This window comes from Danio aesculapii, chromosome 19 (genome assembly GCF_903798145.1).
Source record: "Danio aesculapii chromosome 19, fDanAes4.1, whole genome shotgun sequence".
In the NCBI taxonomy this organism is placed as follows: domain Eukaryota; kingdom Metazoa; phylum Chordata; class Actinopteri; order Cypriniformes; family Danionidae; genus Danio; species Danio aesculapii.
In genome coordinates, this window is record NC_079453.1 from 1,240,086 (window position 1) to 1,264,296 (window position 24,211).

Sequence of the window (24,211 nt, forward strand, 5' to 3'; positions counted from 1 at the left end):
GGAAATAGTTTGTTTTTACTCTCTGATAGTCAAAGCAAGTTAAAAAAAATTCTATGTTAAATATGCATTTAAAAACATTCAGGAAAAAGTGTTTTATGTAAATTCGGACTACAAGTCCACATATATAGACATCATTTTTCTCTAAAAGTACATATCAAAAGATGGTACACTGAAAAAAGTGTTGCATACAAACTGTTGCAAACAATTTATTTGTGTTGAATTTAAACAAACAAATTAAATTTAATAATGTTCAGCTTAATTTGTTTGTTCAAATTCAGCCCAAATAAATTGTTTACAACCACTTTACGTAAAAAAAATTGTGTAAATCCAAGGAATCATCTATGAATAATATTTTTCAGTGTACTTTTTTTAGACGATGTTTTTTTTATTACATTTTTATTCTAATTAGGTTCCAATAAGCCCAAATAGCAAAGAGAAATACAAAATGCATGTAAAAAACACCTTGGGCCTTAAGAGGTTAAGCTGTTTTTTTCAGCAGGGTTTACATTATTGTGAGGGTTGGGGTAGGGATAGATGTTATGAAATAGGTTACAATTGAATGGGTCATTTAATAAATAATATGAATAATATTCCTTACTGTGAGGGTTGGGGTAGGGATAGATGTTATGAAACAGGTTACAATTGAATGGGTCATTTAATAAATAATATGAATAATATTCCTTACTGCTATACCTATGGTACCTGCTGAAAAAAACAGCATATGCTGGTACGGTATGTTTTGATGCTGGTATGCTGGTCTTGCTGGTTTCAGTGCTGGCCTTGAGGCGTGAGACGCTCTTTAGGAGCACAGACAGATGCTGAAGACACTTCTTAAGGGAATAATAATACTGAAGCACTGTGATGGCGGACTGACAGCTGAGGCCTTTTACAATCAGCAAAACATTTCAGATCTTTTACAACGTAAAGCTGCAAACATGGAAAGCTGCAAACCAACATTAATGACGCAAAGACCCTCAAACACACATTTATATCTGTCAAATCATCTGTGGAAAACTCAATCACATCACGCAGACTGATGAATTTATCCGGTAAATGTGTTTCAATCATTGTTCATGGACATTTTTTCTTATCGGATAAAAAAAACTCTTACTCAGTTGTGTGCATTAGTTATTTACAAGCATTTTCTTGCCATTTCATTTAAGCCTTTTTTATTTGATATTCCAAAATGTGCATAAAATAGGTGGATGGAAACAGCTAATGATGACAGAATTTTAATTTTGGGGTGAACTGTCCCTTTAAGAACCAATCATATACAGATCCACAATTTAATAACACATTTTTGACTTTGTGGATAATGAAATTTTTTTTTTTCGGCACATACAAGCAGTGGCTCAGTGGTTAGCAGTGTCGCGTCACAGCCAGAAGGTCACTGGTTCAAGTCCTGGCTGGGTCAGTTAGTGTTTCTGTGTGGAGTAAGCATGTTCTCCCCGTGTTGGCGTGGGTTTTCTCCGGGTGCTCCGGTTTCCACAGTCCAAACACATGCTCTATAGGGGAATTGATTAATTAAATTGGCATAGTGTATGAGTGTTTCCCAGTACTGGGTTGCAGCTGGAAGGTTATCCGCTGTGGAAAACATGTAAAAAATGGTGAGCCCTGATGAGTAAAGGGACTAATCCGAAGAAAAATTAATGAATGAATGTTTCATGCAGATGATGCATCACGACAAGAGAAATAGGGGGATAAAGAGGTTTAATAACACTTTAATTTTAACAATTTCCTACATTCCTCATTGGAAAATAACATAATTACAAAAATAATAGTAAAGGTATGAATTTTAAACCAATTGAGAGGTTAATAACTTTATTTTTTTAAACAATTTCTTCAAAAATAATTACATGAAGTAAATAGTTTTACATTTTAATACGTTTAATAAACCAAATTTGTTAATTAGCAATACACATACAGATGGTGCATCAGGACAGAAAGATACACACTCGCAGAGAAAGAGACACGCACACACACACACACATACATAGAAAGAGAGAGAGAGTGAATCAGCGCGTCACGCACGCGTCGCTCAGCGGTGTTTGCGTGTGCTTGTATCCGGGTTGAGGGAGTGTCTCTCTGCCTCAGATTCCCACAGAAACGCGCTGTCCAGCGGCGGCAGACGGGAGTATGGCATCGGCCAGAGGGAAGCGGAGGCGCGGCGGCTGCTGCGTGCTGCTGTGAGCGGATCCGCGATGGAAAAGCCGCTGTGCTCGGACCGGAGGCCGGTGGTGGCGGCGGCTCGGGCGGGTTCGGCCTCGCTCGGGTTCTACGCGGCTCCGGCGGGTTTCATCGCTCCGCTGCATCCCGGGCGCGCGCGCAGGATTGAGGGAGTGCTGAGCAAATACACCAACCTGATCCAGGGCTGGCAGAACAGGTACAGCACAGAACATAGCATGCACAGCAGAAATACAACAGAACCACAACATGCACAGCAGAACATAACAGACACAGCAGAAATACAACATGCGCCGTAGACACAGCAGAAATACAACATAACACAGTAGAAACACAGCATGCATACCAGAACATAACAGAACTCAACACAGCAGAAGCAGAACATACACCGCAGAACATAAAAGACAGCAGCACGCACAGTAGAACCATAGCAAAACAGCAGAAACCCAGTAGGAACTCAGCAAAAACATGGAGTAACGTTCACAGCAGAAACACCAAGTTTACACTCAACTCGTGGCCTCAGGCTCCTTGTACTGTAACTCTAAATATGACTTTATTTGTATCATTTCCTTTATTTTTTTTGATAGTTTCGGTCAGTTGTGAGTTCTCCATTAGTTCAATGATGTTTTAAGAGCTTATACACAATCATCTACTGTACAAAACATATAGTGCATTTACTTTAGTATGCCAAAAAAGTTGTATTTAACATCTAATTTTAATATCTAACTAATAGTTGGAGAATGGCTTGAAAAAACAGTATAAAGATTTTTTTTAATAATGTAATTTGACTTTTTATTAATTAGAATATCTTCTGTCTGTGTGTGTGTGTGTGTGTGTATATGTATGTATTGATATATATATATACAAGTACACCTTACTAGTAACGGGTTGGACCCCCTTTTGCCTTTAGAACTGCCTTAATCCTTGGTGGCAGAGATTCAACAAGCTACTGGAAATATTCCTCAGAGGTTTTGCTCCATATTGACATGATAGCATCACGCAGTTGATGCAGATTTGTCAGCTGCACATCCATGATGCCAATCTCCCGTTCCACCACATCCCAAAGGTGCTCTATTGGATTGAGCTCTGGGGACTGTGGAGGCCATTTGAGTACAGTGAACTCATTGTCATGTTCAAGAAACCAGTCTGAGATGATTGGTGCTTTATGACATGGAGCGTTATCCTGCTGGAAGTAGCCATCAGAAGATGGAGACACTGTGCTCATAAAGAGAACATGGTCAGCAACACCACCACCACCACCAGCCTGAACCGCTGATACAAGGCATGCTTTCATGTTGTTGTTGATGCTAAATTCTGCCCCCGAGTATCCGAATGTGACAGCAGAAATGGAGACTCATCAGACCAGGCAACGTTTCTCCAATCTTCTATTGTCCAGTTTTGGTGAGCCTGTGTGAATTGTAGCCTCAGTTTCCTGTTCTTAGCTGACAGGAGCGGCACCCGGTGTGGTCTTCTGCTGCTGTAGCCCATCCGCCTCAAGGTTGGACGTGTTGTGTGTTCAGAGATGCTCTTCTGCAGACCTCGGTTGTAACGAGTGCTTATTTGAGTTACTGTTGCCTTTCTATCAGCTGGAACCAGTCTGGCCATTCTCCTCTGACCTCTGGCATCAACAAGGCGTTTGCGCCCACAGAACTGCCGCTCACTGGATATTTCCTCTTTGTCGGACCATTCTCTGTAAACCCTAGAGATGGTTGTGCGTGAAAATCCCAGTAGATCAGCAGTTTCTGAAATACTCAGAGCAGCCCGTCTGGCAGCAACAACCATGCCACGTTCAAAGTCACTTAAATCCCCTTTCTTCCCCATTCTGATGCTCAGTTTGACCTGCAGCAGATCGTCTTGACCATGTCTACATGCCTACATGCAGTGAGCTGCTGCCATGTGATTGGCTGATCAGAAATTTGCATTAACGAGCAGTTAGACAGGTGTACCTAATAAAGTGGCCGGTGTGTGTATATCTATCTGTCTGTCTATCCATCTATATGTTTTTTTATTATTGTAATGTATGTCTGATGTTTTTAAACTGGAGAGTACCTGGAGGAAACTATTTAAGATCATTACACAGGAATAAGTTAATGTTATATTTTACATGAGTGTATACACACACACACACACATACACACACACACAGCTCCAGCACTGCTCATATTCAGTGTTTGTGTTCCTCATGTCTGCACTTTACTCCAGCTTATTGTGAAGAAGTTTCCTATAAAGTGCATCGTTCTTAAGTGTTGCGGGAGAACACGATGTTCAGTTCAGCCGATCTGCTCTCCTGTTGTGTCTCTGCTCGTGTGTGTTTGGGGTTTCAGCTTTAGACTGAAGCTCTGTGTGTGTTTTACTGTCCGCTTCTGCTGAATTACACACTCAGGCTTTCACACTGCAGTTTCAGGAATAATTACACAAGATCGGGAAACGGCTTTAAATAAACACACACACACACACACGTTATCTGGATAGGAAGCTGATCTTTGGACTTTAAACAGTGACTGAAAGCTGTAAAACAGAGCAGGAGGAAATAAGTGTGTGTGTGTGTGTTTGTTTATGCATAAGTTTGTGTACGCATATAAATGCCTCTGTTTATGCATGATTGTGTGTGTGTGTTTGTGAGTGTGTGTCTGTGTGTGTTTGTGTTTATGTATGAGTTTGTGTGTGTGTGTGTATAACGTGAGTGTGTTGGTTTGTGTGTTTATGCATGAATGTGTGTGTGTGTGTATATATCTGCCTGTGTGTGTTTGTGTATGAGTGTGTGTCTGTGTGTGCGGTCATTTATGAGCTTGTTTGTGTGTATATGCGTGATTGTGTGTATTATGTATGTGTATAGTGCTTGTGTGTGTGTGTGTGTGTGTGTGTGTGTATATGTGTTTGGGAGTATGCTTGTGCGGGGGCTAGTGTTTGCTTGTATAGTGTGTGTGTGCGCTTGTGTGTGTATGGTGTATCTATTTCTGTGTGAATGTCTTTTTGCATGTGTGTGTCTAGTTGTGTGTGTCTTTATGTGTGTGTGTTTTTTTGTCTGAGTGCATGTACTTTATGTATGTGTCTCTGCGTGTGTGTGTGTGTGTGCATCTGAATACACTCAGATAAGCTTTGATGTTCAGATGAGACACACACACACACCTGCACATCATATTCACTGCAGAACTGAAGAGGAGCTGATTTTGCATTGACTTCAGTGTTGAGTGTGTTGTTAGTGTGTGTGATTATGATCGTATGAACACGTTCTTGCTCTTATAAATCTCAGGATCTCACAGATGCGGGATGTTTGTCTGGTCTTCTGTGTCTAGTGTGTGTTTTTCATTGCTGTTTCTCAGATTCTCTTGTAATGGTTGAACTGTTTTGTCTGATCTACACCAGTGGCGCTGTAACCATTGACATCCATAGTGTTTGCTTTTTCTAGTATGGAAGTCAATGGAGACCAGTTTGCAACATTCTATAAAATATCTTCTTTAGTGTTCAGCAGAAAATAAGCGACTCCTAATGGTTTGCGAACATTAAACAGTGAGCACATGTTTATTTTTGGATGAACTGTTCCTTTAAGTGATGTCTGAGCATTTAGTTGAAAGCCCTAAAAATAACCTGATAAACTCAAAGGATGGAGTCAGTCTTGATGATCGACTGATACTGGGAGTCTGTATTTGGTTGCTGTATTCAGTCAGTCAGTCAGTCAGTCAGTCAGTCAGTCATTCATTAATTCATTTATTCATTCATTCAGACTTCATTAATTTATTAATTCAGACATCCGTTAGTTTATACATTCAGGCATTCACTCATTCATTCAGACATTCACTTATTCATTCCATCATTCACTTATTCATTCAGACATTTACTGATTCATTCATTCAGACATTTACTCATTCATTCATTCTTTCATTTGGACATTTACTCATTCATTCACTCATTCATTTAGAAATTCATTGATGCATTCATTGATGCATTCTTTCAATCATTCATTCAGATAGACATACATTCATGTAGACATTCACTCATTCATTTAGAAATTAATTCATGCAGTTTTTCAGACATTCACTTATTCATTCCATCATTCACTTATTCATTCAGACATTTATTCGTTCTCTCATTCACGTTCACTCATTCATTCAGACATTTACTGATTCATTCATTCATTTGGACATTTATTCATTCATTCATTCATTTAGAAATTAATTTATGGATTCATTCATGCATTCTTTCAATCATTCATTCAGATAGACATACATTCAGACATTCATGTAGACATTCACTCATTCATTTAGAAATTCATTCATGCAGTTTTTCGGACATTCATTCATTCAGATATTCACTTATTCATTCCATCATTCACTTATTCATTTAGACATTTATTCGTTCACTCATTCACGTTCACTCATTCATTCAGACATTTACTGATTCATTCATTCATTCCGACATTTACTGATTCATTCATTCATTCATTTATTTGGACATTTACTCATTCATTTAAAAATTCATTTATGCATTCATTCATGCATTCTTTCAATCATTCATTCAGATAGACATACATTCAGACATTTATGTAGACATTCACTCATTTATTTAGAAATTCATTCATGCAGTTTTTCAGACATTCATTCATTCAGACATTCACGTAGACATTCACTCATTCCTTTAGAAATTCATTTATGCATTCACTCATGCATTCATTCAGATAGACATTCATTCATTTCAAACATTTATGTAGACATTCCCTCATTCATTCAGACATTACTGCAGAAATTCATTCATGCGTTCAACCTGACATTCATTCACACATTAATTCAGACATTCACTCATCCAGACATTCATTAATTTATTTAGACATTCATTCATTCAGACATTCATTCACTTATACATTCATTCATTCAGATATTCATGTAGACATTCACTCATTCATTCACACATTCAGGCATTCATTCATGGATTATTTTATTCATTCATTCATTCATTCATTCAGATAGATATTCATTTATTTGGTTATTCATTCAGACATTCTCTCAGAAGTTCATTCAGGTCTTCATTCATTCCCACATCCGGATATTCATTTATACATTCATTTATTCGGACATTTGTTCATTCAATCGGACATTCATGTAGATATTCACTCATTCATTCAGAAATTTATTCATGCATACTTTCAGACATTCATTCTTTCAGCTAGACATTCATTCATTCGGATATTCATTCATTCATTCATTCAGTCGTTTGGACATACATTCATGTAGACAATTACTCATTCATTCAGAAATTCATTCATACATTTATTCAGACATTAAATCATTTATTCATTCATTCATTCAGATAGACATTCGTTAATTTTGACATTCATTCATTCATTCATTCAGATAGACATTCGTTAATTTTGACATTCATTCATTCGGACATTCATTCATACATTCATTCATTCAGATAGACATTCGTTAATTTGGACATTCATTCATTCGGACATTCATTCATTCATTCATTCATTCATTCATTCATTCATTCAGATAGACATTCGTTAATTTTGACATTCATTCATTCGGACATTTATTCATACATTCAGACATTAATTCAGTCGGCTCATTCATTCATTTGCCCATTCAGTAATTCATTTGTTCATTCATCCATCCATTAATTTGTTCATCCATTCAAACATTCATCCAATAATTTGTTCATTTGCCTGTTCATTCATTCAGTTGTCTGGCCTGATTTAACAAACACTGAACATCTGTCAATCATTGACTGCTTCAGATGAGAAGGGTTCAAGTCCAGAACCACCCCAGAAAGCTGGTTTATAAATGAAACCTGCAGAGATAAACTCACCGGCAGGCAGTATATGAGGCTATAAATCAGTGCTGTGAAACTCCAGCCGGACGCTCACTTGCTGATTAATGCTAACAATGTGCTTCAACATGTTATGGCTTAATGTGATTAAAGTATTATGCAGCTCTAGACAAAATTATTAGCTCCAGTGAAATTAATTATTTTTAAATATCTCCCAAGTGCGGTTTAACAGAGAGAAGTTTTCTCAACACATTTTAAACATAATAGTTTTAATAACTCATTTTTAATAATTTATTTCTTTTGTTATTGCCATGACCACAGTAAATAATATTAGACTAGTTATTTTGCAATATACTAGTATAGAAAATACTGTACAGTATAGTATATACAGGTATATACACTCACCGGCCACTTTATTAGGTACACCTGTCCAACTGCTTGTTAACGCAAATTTCTATTTCGCATGGTAGCTGGTCAGTGCATTTATGCATGTAGACATGGTCAAGACGATCTGCTGCAGGTCAAACTGAGCATCAGAATGGGGAAGAAAGGGGATTTAAGAGACTTTGAACTGGCATGGTTGTTGCTGCCAGACGGGCTGCTCTGAGTATTTCAGAAACTGCTGATCTACTGGGATTTTCACGCACAACCATCTCTAGAGTTTACAGAGAATGGTCCGACAAAGAGGAAATATCCAGTGAGCGGCAGTTCTGTGGGCGCAAATGCCTTGTTGATGCTGGAGGTCAGAGGAGAATGGCCAGACTGGTTCCAGATGGTAGAAAGGCAACAGTAACTCAAATAAGCACTCGTTACAACCGAGGTCTGCAGAAGAGCATCTCTGAACACACAACACGTCCAACCTTGAGGCGGATGGGCTACAGCAGCAGAAGACCACACCGGGTGCCGCTCCTGTCAGCTAAGAACAGGAAACTGAGGCTACAATTCACACAGGCTCACCAAAACTGGACAATAGAAGATTGGAGAAACGTTGCCTGGTCTGATGAGTCTCCATTTTTGCTGCCACATTCAGATGGTCGGGTCAGAATTTGGCCTCAACAACATGAAAGCATGGATCCATCCTGCCTTGTATCAGCGGTTCAGGCTGCTGGTGGTGTAATGGTGTGGGGGAGATTTTCTTGGCACACTTTGGGCTCATTAGTACTAATTGAGCATGGTGTCAATGCCACAGCCTACCTGAGTATTGTTGCTGACCATCTCCATCCCTTTATGACCACAGTGTCTCCATCTTCTGATGGCAGTAGGATAACTCTCCATGTCATAAAGTGTGAATCATCTCAGACTGGTTACTAGAACATGACAATGAGTTCACTGTTCTCAAATGGCCTCCACAGTCCCCAGATGTCAAACTAATAGAGCACCTTTGGGATGTGGTGGAAAGGGAGATACTGAAATCTCCATCAACTGCGTGATGCTATCATGTCAATATGGAGCAAAATCTCTGAGGAATATTTCCAGTAGCTTGTTGAATCTCTGCCATGAAGGATTAAGGCAGTTCTGAAGGCAAAAGCGGGTCCAACCCGGTACTAGTTAGGCGTAACTAATAAAGTAAGGTGAGTGTAGTATATAGTACCGTAGATGTGCATTATTTTACTCAATGTTGAGTGTGGTGGCATATTTGACCCAACATAGGGTTAAAACATCCCAGCATTTTTTTAGTGTATGTATTTTTTCTTCCTTTCTAACACACCCACACTCTCATACATATACAGTCTTAAGGGATGAGTAAAAAAACCCAGCAAGCATCCAGATCACCATGGCAACCACCTTCCAATGTCCTAGCAACCATCCAGAGCACCTTAGCAACCACATGCTGATGCCTAGTCAAGTGTCACAAAACACACAACAGGCAGAGCAGCTTCATGATGTGCGCAATTAAAGAGCCGTCAGACTGATCCCAGAACAGCAGATGTCGCAGTGGGCAGCGCTGTCCCTCACAGCAAGAAGGTCTCTGGCTCGAGCCTCGGCTGGGTCAGTTGGCATTTCAGTGTGGAGTTTGCATGTTCTTCCCTGTTTTTGGTGTCCGGTTTCCCCCACAAATCCAAAGACATGCGGTACAGGTGAATTGGGTAAGCTCAAAATGTCCGTAGTGTATGTGTGTGAATGAGTGTGTATGGATGTTTCCCAGTGATGGGATGCAGCTGATATGCCATCCGCTGTGTAAAACATATGCTGGATAAGTTGGCGGTTCATTCTGCTGTGGCGACCCCAGAATAAAGGGACTAAGCTGAAAAGAAAATGAATGAATGAGTTGCATAAAGAATAACAGTTGTGCTGCTTTATATTGTTTACATATGGAAATCAGGACTTTTAATTTAGCATGAATGCTTGATAAATAACGAACATTTGTAAACATTTATTAACAGTGTAAATGTTCCTTATTAAATACTTCACTGCAATCACATAAATAAAATGATCTAAAGAAAGTATAGTTTTGGTAGGGAATGGTTTGTTTGAACATTGCACATTAAATTCTTACGTCATGACAACTCAAAATCCCGTCCTGCAACTCACGACCCTCCTGTAACTAAAGGCGACTGCAGATTTATGTGTATTGAGATGTTGGAGAGCATCAGCAGAAACTAAATTCACTCGTTTTACCGTCTGCAGGTTCATTAGTTTAAGAGACACTCGCACTAACGAGCTCTAGTGTGATTTACGCCATCACATTTACTTTAATCTGAATATAGAGCGTCAAAACAACATTCTATTTTAGAACTCTGCAGGAAACAATGACATCATCATCTTTATAGAAAAACAATGACATCATCATCTTCAGAGAGAAACAATGACATCATCATCTTCAAAGAGAAACAATGACATCATCATCATCTTCAGAGAGAAACAATGAAACTGACATCATCATCTTCAGAGAGAAACAATGACATCATCATCATCTTCAGAGAGAAACAATGAAACAATGACATCATCATCTTCAGAGAGAAACAATGACGTCATCATCTTCAGAGAGAAACAATGACGTCATCATCTTCAGAGAGAAACAATGACATCATCATCTTCAGAGAGAAACAATGACATCATCATCTTCAGAGAGAAACAATGACATCATCTTCAGAGAGAAACAATGACATCATCATCTTCAGAGAGAAACAATGACATCATCATCTTCAGAGAGAAACAATGACATCATCTTCAGAGAGAAACAATGACGTCATCATCTTCAGAGAGAAACATTGACGTCATCATCTTCAGAGAGAAACAATGACGTCATCATCTTTATAGAAAAACAATGACGTCATCTTTAGAAAAAACGTAAAGCATAATACCCTAGAAAATGCATATCGGTTGGTGGTTCATTCTGCTGTGGCGACACTTGATGAATGAGGGACTAAACTGAAGGAAAATGAATGAATGGCTAATGTACACAACACATTTCACCTGGCTGGTTTTGGTCTTGTGTCTTTCCAAGCACATGCTGGATCTGTAAATCAGGTGTGTTTTCTGTCATTTCAGCGGCTGTCACTGGTTTAATCACACACAGAGCTGAGCTCGCACTCATTTACACACACTCACAGTGTCTTCATTGTGGGATTGAATGCAAACTCATGCAGATGTTCAGCTCTGAACTCTTTCTGTCTGCTTCTGTTTCATTGTTTAGCCCAGACCGCTGACACTGTCGAGATGTGGTGTTTGAGGGTTTATTTTTGTCCTCTTCAAACTGCTCCTGTGTGTAGCACTAATTTCCTCCACATCTCCTCCAAAGCCTTCTGTTGTGTTCTGATGTGATTTTTGACTGTTGTAGCTAGGGTTGTGTCGATAGACGATACCACTGTCCATCGCCGATGGCCAATAGACTTCACAATGCTGAGCCGGCATCACGATCCTCCACCTCCGTCGCAGCAGCAACCCTCGTGAAAAATACACACTGAGGAATTTATTCAATTAAAAAGGTTGACACAAAGCGTGTAACATCTGGAGCACACAGCTCTCCATCACACACTGTCTTTAAAACTAAAGAAACACACAAAAACATTTCAGTGTTTGATTTTAAGGATATTAAAGAGATTGTTCACTAAAAGTGAAAATTCTGTCATTGTTTACATTGTTCAAATATTTCCCAAATGATGTTTAACAGATTCAGGAAATGTTCACAGTATGTCTGATAATATTTTTCCTTCTAGAGAAAGTCTTATTTGTTTTATTTCGACTAGAATAAAAGCAGTTTTTAATTTTTTAAACACCATTTTAAGGTCAAAATTATTAGTATGTGTGTGTGTGTATATGTGTGTGTATATGTATATGTATGTATGTATATGTATGTATATGTATATATATATATATATATATATATATATATATATATATATATATATATATATATATATATAAAATATGCATATGTGTAAAATAAAATATGTATATGTGTGTGTGTGTGTGTATATGCGCATATATGTGTGTATATATGTATGTGTGTGTGTATATATATATATATATATATATATATATATATATATATATATATATATATATATAATATTCAACTATATATATGCAACTTTAAAATAAAAATATATTCATTCCTTCATTTTCCTTTAGCCCCTTTATTCATCAGGGGTCGCCACAGTGGAATGAACCGCCCCCACGACCTTCTTGCTGTGAGGCCACAGTGCTAACCACTGAGCCACCCTGTCACCCCTTTAAAATGTATAACTTTTAAAAACTTAACAGCTATTAAATATGTTTAAATATGCTTAAATAATAGATAGATAGATAGATAGATAGATAGATAGATAGATAGATAGATAGATAGATAGATAGATAGATAGATGAGCAATAAATATGCTTTTAGTTAAATTTTTTCAATTCATCTTTATTATTAGAGCGTTTTTACAATGTAGATTGTGTCACAAAGCAGCTTCACATAGAAGATTATAGTGAACTGAAACAGAGTCAGTTGAGCTCAGTTCAGTGTGGTTTAATATTCACTGCTGAGAGTCCAAACACTGAAGAGTAATCCATCGATGCGCAGCTCTACAAGTCCCAAACCATACAAGCCAGTGGCGACAGCGGAGAGGAAAAAACTTCACCAATTGACAAAAGTGAAGGATAAAAAACCTCAAGAGAATCCAGGCTCAGTTGGGCACGACCATTTCTCTGCTGGCCAAACGTCTTGTGCAGAGCTGCAGTCTAGGCGCCGGAGGCTGGAAGCTGGCCTCAGCGAAGACTCGTCTGTCCCTGGAGTGTCACAGGAATCAGTCTCATGCTCTCCACTCCTCCATGACCACCACAGCAGCTGCTCAGGATACGGCCTGGTCCAGGATATGGAAACCTTGGAATCATCTCTTCACAGGTCTTGGATCGCATCAGTGGCACTGAATAGTCTGAGGGCCTCGGGATGAGTATCCCCAGGTGGAAATAGAGAATAAAGAGAATAATTAGCATAGCTGCTGTTCGTAGTGTATATAAACAAGATGCAGAAACCTGTGTAAATTTTTGTTCACTATTCCCAATAAAAACAATGATGCAAACTTTAAACTGTATAGAAGTGTCTTGAAGAATATCTAGTCTAATATTATTTACTGTCATCATGACAAAGAGAAAAGAAATCAGTTATTAGAGACGAGTTATTAAAACTATTGTGTTTACAAATGTGTTGAAGAAATCTTTGTGTGTGTGTGTGTGTGTGTGTGTGTGTGTGTGTGTGTGTGTGTGTGTGTGTGTGTGTGTGTGTGTGTGTGTGTGTGTGTGTGTGTGTGTGTGTGTGTGTGTGTGTGTGTGCGCGCAGGTATTTCGTGTTGGATGCAGACGTGTCTCAGCTGCAGTATTTCGTGAGCGAGCAGCTGCGCAGTCTGAAGCCGCGTGGATCTCTGCCTCTCATCGGTGCGTCCGTGACCGTCAGTGATGAAGCTCCACACATGTTCATCATCAGCTCAGCCAATGGAGAGATCTTCAAACTCAGAGGTACACACACACACACACAGGCATGCAAACATACACAAACACTCATACAGAAACACACACACACACACACACTGACATGCACACAGCCATGCAAACGCACACACATGCACATAGACATGAAAACATACATGAACATGCGGACACACACACAAACAGACACACACACAAATCAAGACATTGTGTGTGCATATATATGTGAGTGAGTGTGTGTGTTTGTGTGTGAGTGTATACATACATGAGTGAGTGTTTGGTGTGTGCTTGAGTGTATTTGTATGTGTGTGTTCGTCGTATTGTTGTGTGTGTGTTCAGTGCGAGTGTGTGTTCGTAAGTGAATGAGTAAGTGCGCGCGAGTATATTTGGCTGTGTGAGTGAATGTGTGTTTAGTGTGTGTGTTTAGTAAGTGTGGGTGTTTGTTTGGGAGTAAGTCAGTGTGTGCGGTTGCGTGTTGTGTGTGTTAGCGAGTGTGAGAGTTGCATGCATGTTAGTGACTGAATGTGTGTGATTGAGTTCAGTGTGTTTGTATGAGAATGTGTGTGCGTAAGTGAGTGTGTGTGTGTGTGTGTGTGTTTGTGTTCAGACAAGCTGAGGATCATCAGTCTGTTTCTCAGTCTGTTTCAGCATATGGAGAGCGTGTGTGTGTGTGTGTGTGTGTGTGTGTGTGTGTGTGTGTGTGTGTGTGTGTGTGTGTTTGTGATGAACAGATGATTCAATTGACTCAGAGCAGCTTCACTCACAGCATTAACACAGTCATTCATCACACACACACACACACACACACACACACACACACACGCACACACACTTTACACTCTTCACAACAGCCAGAAAATACATTCATAATCGCATGAAGACAGTTTCTATAAACACTTACACTAATAGTTAGTCATCTGAGGTGGCACGGTGGCTCAGTGGTTAGCACTCTGGCCTCACAGCAAGAAGGTCGCTGGTTCGAGCCCCAGCTGGGTCAGTAGGTGTTTCTGTGTGGAGTTTGCATGTTCTATAAATAAATATGAAACCTCATTAATTACAGAAATAAATAAGTAAATATGAAACCTCATTAAATAAGTAAATAAATGAATAAATACGAAATCTCATTAAATAAATAAGTAAATATGAAACCAAATTAAATAAATAAATAAATAATAAAATAAATAAATATGAAACCTCATTAATTACATAAATAAATAAGTAAATATGAAACCTCAATAAATAAATAAATAAATAATAAAATAAATAAATATGAAACCTCATTAAATATATAAATACATTAATAAATAATAAAATAAATAAACAAATACAAAACCTTATTATTTACAGAAATAAAAAAATTAAAATATGAAACCTTATTAAATAAATAAATAATTAAATAAATAAATAAATACGAAACCTCATTAATTACACAAATAAATAAGTAAATATGACACCTCATTAAATAAATAAGCATAAAACATGATCAGATCATTTTCTAATAGCTGATGCTCTCTTCTGTTGGCGTAGGTGACTCTGATTGCAGTATTTCATCTGAAGTGTCTTCCAATCATAATTAGCGCAGCTTGTTGGAATCGCTAAAGTCGACTGAAGGTTATACGTGTTCAGCTCTTTTTACCCAGAATGCATTAATGCTTCAGATTGATTCTGATGAAGCCTCGACTGATGCAGCATGAAAGAGAAAATCAGTTTGTATGAGCATTAATAACTGAGAACGCTGAGAGGAAAATTGCAGAAACATCTGCCATATTGATCTGTCCACGGCTGCAGTGCAGGGCTCCTGCAGTTCATTAATGCTAAAGGTTATTTTGTTATTATTTTACCTTCAACTGTTATTAATTTAGCTAATTTTTTGCACATTTATTTAAACTCTAAGTTGCGGATAAATTAAATAAGTTATTGCATTGGGTTTATTTAATACTTGTTTATTTGTATTTTGAATAAATTTTGATTAATTAAATTATATATTAATTATTTTATATTGAATTTTGTTTATTTTTATTGTTGGACATTGTATTTGAAATCAGAATTATTCGCCCCCTTTGAATTTATTTTTCTTTTATAAATATTTCCCAGACATTACTGTTAACACCATAGTAGAGTAATTTCACATTTTAACCTTCCAGTGAAAGTCTATTGTTTGCATGTGTTTTTAAGGCCTGGCTGTAAGAATTTTAAGCAAACTTGAACATTTGAGCACAACAAATTAAACATTTGTAGCTTAAAGTTTAATTGTACACTTGAACTCAATTACAACAGTATAGTCTTATTATTATTATAATGCAGTGATTATTTCATTTCTGCTTCTAAATACTGTTTGACTCCCAAGAAAAGCCTCAATCTTTGTTTATTTGCATCTTTTGTCTGTTGTATTTAACTAAGCTTGTCATTTTAAAATGATGTGTTATGCAGATACTCTCCCCTACACAATAATCTCATTTTTTACAAGCTATTCAAGTCATCTGGTGAAATTGCATTTATATCGCATTATATATCACAGTGAATGAAAATATTGCAATGTTAGTGTGTGTATGTGCATGTGTGTGTGTGTGTGTGTGTGTGTGTGTCTCACTGCAGTTGACTGACACTAAATATATATTTTTCTGTCAACTGCTAATAATTTTATGACTTATTTATTTATAACTTATTTATATATATATCATGTTTTTGCACATTTCTTTTAACTCTTTATGTTGCATATATTATATTTTAAAAACATTGCATGATTGATTCAATAATTACATTTGAAAATTGAATAAGATATTGCACTTATGGGTGTATTTTTATGAATATATAATCAACGTTATAGGGATTTTAATCATTTTTCCATTTTTGTACATTTATTTTTGATCTATTTATTGCATCTTTAACTTATTTATTATCTATATTTATTTCATCATTAATTGGATTTAATACACTTTTACACATACATTTTTTTGTTATTATTTTATTTATATTAATATTATATAATTATAATTATAAAATTATATAATATATATTAATATTATTTATTTATTTGTAAAATTAGAAATAGTTTTGTTTCGTAATGTCTATTAAAAATGTCTTTATTTCTTTAATTTAGCGGCGGACGCCACAGAAAAGCAACTGTGGATGATGCAGATTCAGGCCTGCACACGGCGACACTCCGACAGCAGCGCAAAGGTGACTGAACATGCATACACAGACACACACACACACACACACACACACACAAGTGTAGCTGCAGACTTTATTTCAGTATGATGAACTATTTCTAGCCGAAACTGAACACTGAGTAGGGGGCGTGGTTTTATTTTTGTGCTCCGCCTCTTATCATTGACTCACAGTAAACTAATGGTTAAAGGGGCGTGGTTAAGCATATTTCAGCCAATATTTCAAGGTCAGCTAGGGTGTTTTGTGCTTGAGCGCCACCAAGTGGTGTTTTACTGTAACATCAGCAGCAAAAGCACCAATTTAATTGGTCGAACAATTTTTTAAGCAAACGAAACAAACAAACCGAGGCATTTCTTTAGCTTTGATGTTTTACGCATTGATGTGCACGCTCACACTAGCACCTTTTGTTTAGTGATGATGTGTTAAACTTTGCTGATGAAGTGAAAATCCTCCTGGTGTGCTTTATGAGGGAACCACATTGTAATGATAATAGTATACAGAGTCGCGTTTTAGATCTTCTGTATTCTCAGGTGTGATTATCGAGTGTTTCGCTGTTATTGAATCTGTTGTCGTTCACAGATGCGGAAACTGAAGGATTGCGATGACCTTCTGAGTGTTGATCGAATGCAGAACTCTCTGGACACGCAGGTACACAACAACACGCACCAACAACACATCTGCTCTCATTCAGAGTGTGAAAAATGTTCAGATTCGCGGCAGCACGGTGGCGCAATGGGTAGCACAATCGCCTCACGCCTAGAAGGTTGCTGGTTTGAGCCAAGACTGGGTCAGTTGGCATTTCTCTGTGGAGTTTGCATGTTCTCTCCGTGTTCGCATGGGTTTCCTTGGGGTGCTCCGGTTTCCCCCACAGTCCAAAGACATGTGGCATAGGTGAATAGGGTAAGCTGAATTGTCCGTAGTGTATGTGTGTGAATGAGTGTGTATGGATGTTTCCCAGTGATGGGTTGCAGCTGGAAGGGCATCCGCTGTGTAAAACATGTGCTGGATAAGTTGGCGGTTCATTCCGCTGTGGCGACCCCTGATTAAAAAAAGGCTAAGCTGAAAAGAAAATGAATGAATGAATGTTCAGAATCTTTTTTTTATATTTTAAATAGGATATATCGGCGGCCGGCCATGTTGGTATATTTTCAATATTATCTTTGTTGGTCTGTTAGCAGACAATCATACAAACTCATGCTGTATCAGGAAATAAACATATTTATCTTGTGCACATTTGAATTACTTTACTGATATTTAGATTTTGTTCATTGACTTTGTTGCTTTGTGTTTTTTTCATGGAGTAGATTATTTATGTATAAATAATAAAGTTGCACATGGAAATTAAAGGTGCTGTATGTACGTTTTTGACTCTTCTTCTTCTTCTTTTTGTTATTTATTTTTATAATAATTTTTTTCGGGGTTTTTCACCTTTAATTTGGATAGGATAGTGGAGGTTACAGACAGGAAAGTATTAGGAGCAGAGATGGGGGAATGGTCTGCAAAGGACATCAAGCCGGGAATCGAACTCGGGTCGCCGCGAGCACCATGGTGCTATATGTCGGTGCACTTAACCACTAGGCTATAGGCGCAGACAGTTATTGACTCTTCTAAAGCATAAAAATACCAGAATATGTTTGCAGATATTTCAGAAACATTCTCAGTGAACATTCTTGTTGATCTGAGATGTTGATGTCAGATATTGCTGCTTTGAACATGCGTTTTTCGTGCCGGAGCGCTGTCTTTGTTTTGGTCATTTAAACCTGCCCAATGCCAGTTCAGCCAATTCTGTTTCAGCACCCGCTTCATGACGAGATACGCAGTGATGAGCAATTTGGCTGTTTGCACCAGACGAAACACGACAGAAATGTAAATACAGCCATTCAGAAGCACAGAATAGGGACTCACTCATGAAATGGTAAGGTTTATAATCTAATTAATGCATATTAAAGCTCTTTAACATGATTAAATATAGATGCTGAATCACTGATGTGTGTTTAGTTGTAAAGTTTAATTTCAGACAGATCTGAGCTGAACTATCTGCTGCTGTTTTCAGTGTATGGCAGTAAATGTGATGTAAAATGCCATTCAGACTCACAATATTAGCATTTAACACTGAATAAAGCACATGAGCTGTACCTGAGGAGATCATTGTCAGTTTTCTGTTGTTCATCTGTGAGAAACAGAAGTCGTTTCTAATATATCATTTCGAGGTGTTGATAGGACAAAAACTCCTTTTGATATGGAGAATATTCCTTCTATCAGGTGCTGTTGCTTTTATTTAGGACATGACTTAAGTCAGACTCACTCCTGTCTTCAGTCTGGCAACCTGCGCTTGCGTTTGTTTTGATCCTGTAGTGCAATACCTAGTTTAACCACCGGGTGTCAAACTTACATCCTGCACCTTTAATAGTAGTTTAATAAAGTTGTGAGATTATTTCAAATGTTTGTTTAGCTAAAGATTTAAAGTAAAGCTGTTGTTCACTGTATGTTTTTTCCTTTTGTTTTTGCAATTATGCAGAAAAATCTGAAAGTAATATTCATATTTATTGGTCTATATTGGCTAATATTGACCTGGTTTTCAGGCAAAAATTAAGTGCATTCCTAATTTGAACTTAAACTTCATATAATGCAAGTGAAAAAAAAAATTCAAAACATATCAATAAAATTAATCTCCCTTAACAATAAAATCAAAGACTTATGAAAAGAAACGGTCAGTGCTAGAAACTGCACGGTTTCATATTACAATCTTCATTTATGTCTGACTGAAGAACAAAATATCAAATAAATGAATAAATAAATAAAAGCTATTTTTAATCCTTATTGGTCAGATTAGTGGACATTCATGCAGGAAAAGTACATTTTATTTATCTGTTGATTTCAATATTTTAACCAATCATGCTTTCTTTTTGAAATGGTCCAGCTTTTTAAATGATTTTTATTTTCAATCTGTGTGTATTTTGAGTCCTGTGTGACGACGCTTGGATTCAGCTGCTCTGTGCCCACGATCATGTTCACTGTCAGAGTGTGTTCAGCCCACACACACACTCCAAAACACACACACACACACACACACACACACACACACACACACACACACACACAGTCTCATGCATACTCCATAACACACGCACACCCACACATGCACACGCACACACACACACACACACACACACACACACACACACACACACACAAACACACACAGACTGACACAGTCCAAAACACATGCATACTTCAAAACACACACACACACACACACACACACTCACACACACACACACATACACACACAGACTGACACAGTCCAAAACACATGCATACTTCAAAACACACACACACACACACACAAACACACACAGACTGACACAGTCCAAAACACATGCATACTTCAAAACATACACGCACACACACACACACACACACACACACACACACACACACACTCATGCACACTTAAAAACACGCACAGCTTTTCCTTAAATACTAGTCTACAGCTGTGCCTCCAGTTAACTCAAATGTTGTCAATTAGCCAATCAGAAGCTTCCAAAACCTTGACACCATCATCTGAGCTTTCTCAGAGGCTTAATAATCTTACTGTATGTAAACTTGACTTTCAAGAAAAGTTATAACAATTTCTCAAAAACCATCTCTCATTATTCTGCTATTAAGCAGAACAGAAACACGTGATATTACTAACTTACCTAAAGGAGAAAAAGTTTAGTCTCATTAACATCTGACTTCTAAACGGTTATGTGCCGTCTTACACAGTGCATGTAAACTTCTGGGCCCGGTTTTTCAAGAGTAATCCACTAGGATTTTGGATAACGGATTGGATCAAATCCTGACAATGGGTTTTTTAAAAGAAAAAACAGATTACATAACTGGATTAGATCACGTAATCCAGTCTTGGTTTTGATCCGGATCAAACCTTTTGTTTTTGAGACCTTTTTTTGTAGGATTTGGATCGCTTTGATCCCAAACATCTGGATTAAACTGATCCCATCAGAAGGGTGGATTTAGTGTGGATTTCATGCCCAAAATGTAATGAAAACTTCAAAGATGTATGAAATAATACTATACTTGGATCATGCAGTATCTTACAAGATATCCTATTTATTCATAAGGTTTTATTTGTATTTGTTCATCCGTCAGGCTACAGTGATTAAGTAGGCTTTAACGTATTCGGCCTTTCACTATAGGCCTACAGCAAAGTAGAAAGAGTTTGGCCTCATAAAATAATCCCCCAAACAGCGGTCAAAATTGACCAAAAACACTACATCTTATTCTGTCACTAATTAATATATGATGATACGATGATTCGATGAAAGAATGGCAATCCCTGATTATTAAAAAACTTTCAACAATTGCAAATAGAGGCTGAAAGGGGAGAAGCACAGCTTCATCTAGCAGAGGAACAACTGACTCTGACCAAACTGCAGCAAACCAAAGCCAGACATGAGATCCGCCTCCTAAAGGCTACGCTCAGACAAGCTGGCCTCTCCACATCAGATGAGGCAGTCTGAAATTATTGCGGAGTTTTAGACATTAAGTCTCTTTTTTTAATTCAATACATCTATATTTGAAACTCGTTATAAATATCCTCAATGTACAGTGTTTGTGTTGTAGGTCTCAGATGAGGAGACTGCTGAAAGAGGATGGGGTTTTCTTGTTTATATCTGTTTTTTAAATGTGTGTGTCTTCATTTCAAATAAATATAAAGTTATATTGACCCCACACTGGCTACTTATTGCTATTTACGTATCTATAGATCTACATTGGGATTTCCTATCCTGTTTGAGCACTGGTTATCCAGATTTAGTGATCCTGAAAAGTTCCTATCCGGATCAGATTGATCCAATCTGATGTTGCTTTGAAAAACTGGCTCCAAAAGTAAGCTGGATTACGTGATCACAGATCACAAGAAAAGGATTACTAAATCCAGATCAAATTTATCCAGATTAAACCTTTTGAACAGGTTTCAACTGTATATCCATTATACCAGTGTTTCCCAACCCTGTTCCTGAAGGCACACCAACAGTACACATATTCAACCTCTCCCTAATCAAACACACCTGAATCAACTCATCAGAACATCAGAAGAGACTCAAAAACCTTAAATGAATGGGTCAGATAAGGGAGACATCCAAAATATGTACTGTTGGTGTGCCTTCAGGAACAGGGTTGGGAAACACTGCATTATACCATCAGTAAAACAACAGATTTAATGTTGGACTAAAACATTTGCACAGTACTGTACGTGTTGAATATCTGTGTGTGTGTGTGTTTCAGGGTTCATCAGGCCGGACGCGAAGCTTCTCTCTTCTTCCTCACCTTCCTCCGTCTTCCTCTCCGGCGTCTCAGAGACATCTTCCTCATCTTCCTCCTCCTCATCATCTTCCTCATCACGGGCCTTCCAGCAACATCGTCACCATCACACACCACAAATCACCCGCTGCTGCCCGCCGTGCCAAAGACCAGTACCCAGAGCGCCTGCTGGAGGTCAAAGAGGTCAGACACACATACATACTGCACACACACACACACACACACACACACACACACTGCTTGTTCATAAAGCACACATACATAATATACACACACGCACATATAGATGGTACACACACTATGTGCACACACAAAGACGGTACACACACATATACTGAACACTCGCATACTAAACATGCATAATGCACACACACATACTACACACACACATACCACACACACATACTAAACATGCATAATGCACACACACATACTACACACACACACATAGTGCAAACACATACCACACACACATACTAAACATGCATAATGCACACACACACACACTACAAACACACATATAATGAACACACAAACTAAACACACACTACACATAAATAATGCACACACACACATACAGAATGTGCACACACAAAGATGGTACACACACACACACACACTCACACATATATATTAAATATATATAATGCACACACACACATACTACTACACACATACTAAACATGCATAATACACACACACACACACACACTACAAACACACATATGATAAACACGCATACTAAACACACACTACACATAAATATTGCACAAACTCATACAGAATGTGCACACACACACATTATGTACATACACAAACATAGATGGTACACACACACCACACATATAATGCACAGACACATACTGCACACACACATACAGAATGTGCACACACACAGATGTGCACATACATAATACTCACACATACTACACACACACAGGGTCTGAACGACAGCACTGAAGCTTGGTTTGAAGGCTGCTCTGGTGATCATGTGACAGACGAGGTAATGATGTTTCAGCTGACGCAAGACTTTAATTCTCTAATGATGTTCTGGCACAGAAATAAAGACCCACAGATCAAACTGACACACTTCAGATGAGGAGACACACACATACACTCGCGCTCAAGAAAAGAGAAGCTGCAGAGCACAGCAGAACACATTCATGCGTTCGCCAAACACTGAGAGAAGATTTCTCCAGCACATCTCTAATCATAATAGTTTTAATAACTCATCTCTAATAATTGATTTCTCTTCGTCATGATGACAGTAAATAATATTAGTGTAGATATTCTTCAAGACACTAGTATTCAGCTTAAAGTCACATTTAAAGGCTTCACTAGGGTAATTAGGGTAAGGTTAGGGTAATTAGGCAAGTCATTGTATAACAGTGGTTTGTTCTGGAGACGAGTTAAACTAGGGAACTAATAATATTGAGCTTAAAATTATTTTAAAAAAGAAATAATAATAATATTGAGGTTAAAATTATATATATATATATATATATATATATATATATATATATATATAAAAAATAATATTAAGGTTAAAATTATATAAAAAAAATAATAATAATAATATTGAGGTTAAAATTATGAAAAAAAGTATAATATTAAGGTTAAAATTATATTAAAAAAATAATAATATTGAGGTTAAAATTATAAAAAAAAATAATATTAAGGTTAAAATTATAATAAAAAAAAATAATAATAATATTGAGGTTAAAATTATATTAAAAAAATAATAATAATAATATTGAGGTTAAAATTATTTTAAAAAATTATAATATTAAGGTTAAAATTATAAAATAATAATAATAATAATAATATTGAGGTTAAAATTATAAAAAAAATA

The 24,211-nt window shown here is 37.4% G+C and overlaps 1 protein-coding gene across 1 annotated transcript in view; it reads left to right on the forward strand.

Moving 5' to 3' along the window:
* Positions 1-2,005: 2,005 nt before the first annotated feature.
* LOC130246442 (oxysterol-binding protein-related protein 10) overlaps positions 2,006-24,211 on the forward strand; it is a 43,796-nt gene continuing 21,590 nt past the window's right edge. The window contains exons 1-5 of the mRNA XM_056479387.1: positions 2,006-2,383; positions 13,718-13,893; positions 16,964-17,043; positions 17,614-17,682; positions 22,324-22,542. Of these exons, the coding sequence (XP_056335362.1) occupies positions 2,202-2,383; positions 13,718-13,893; positions 16,964-17,043; positions 17,614-17,682; positions 22,324-22,542 (726 nt within the window). The 5' untranslated portion in view covers positions 2,006-2,201. The remainder of the gene's footprint in view (positions 2,384-13,717; positions 13,894-16,963; positions 17,044-17,613; positions 17,683-22,323; positions 22,543-24,211) is intronic.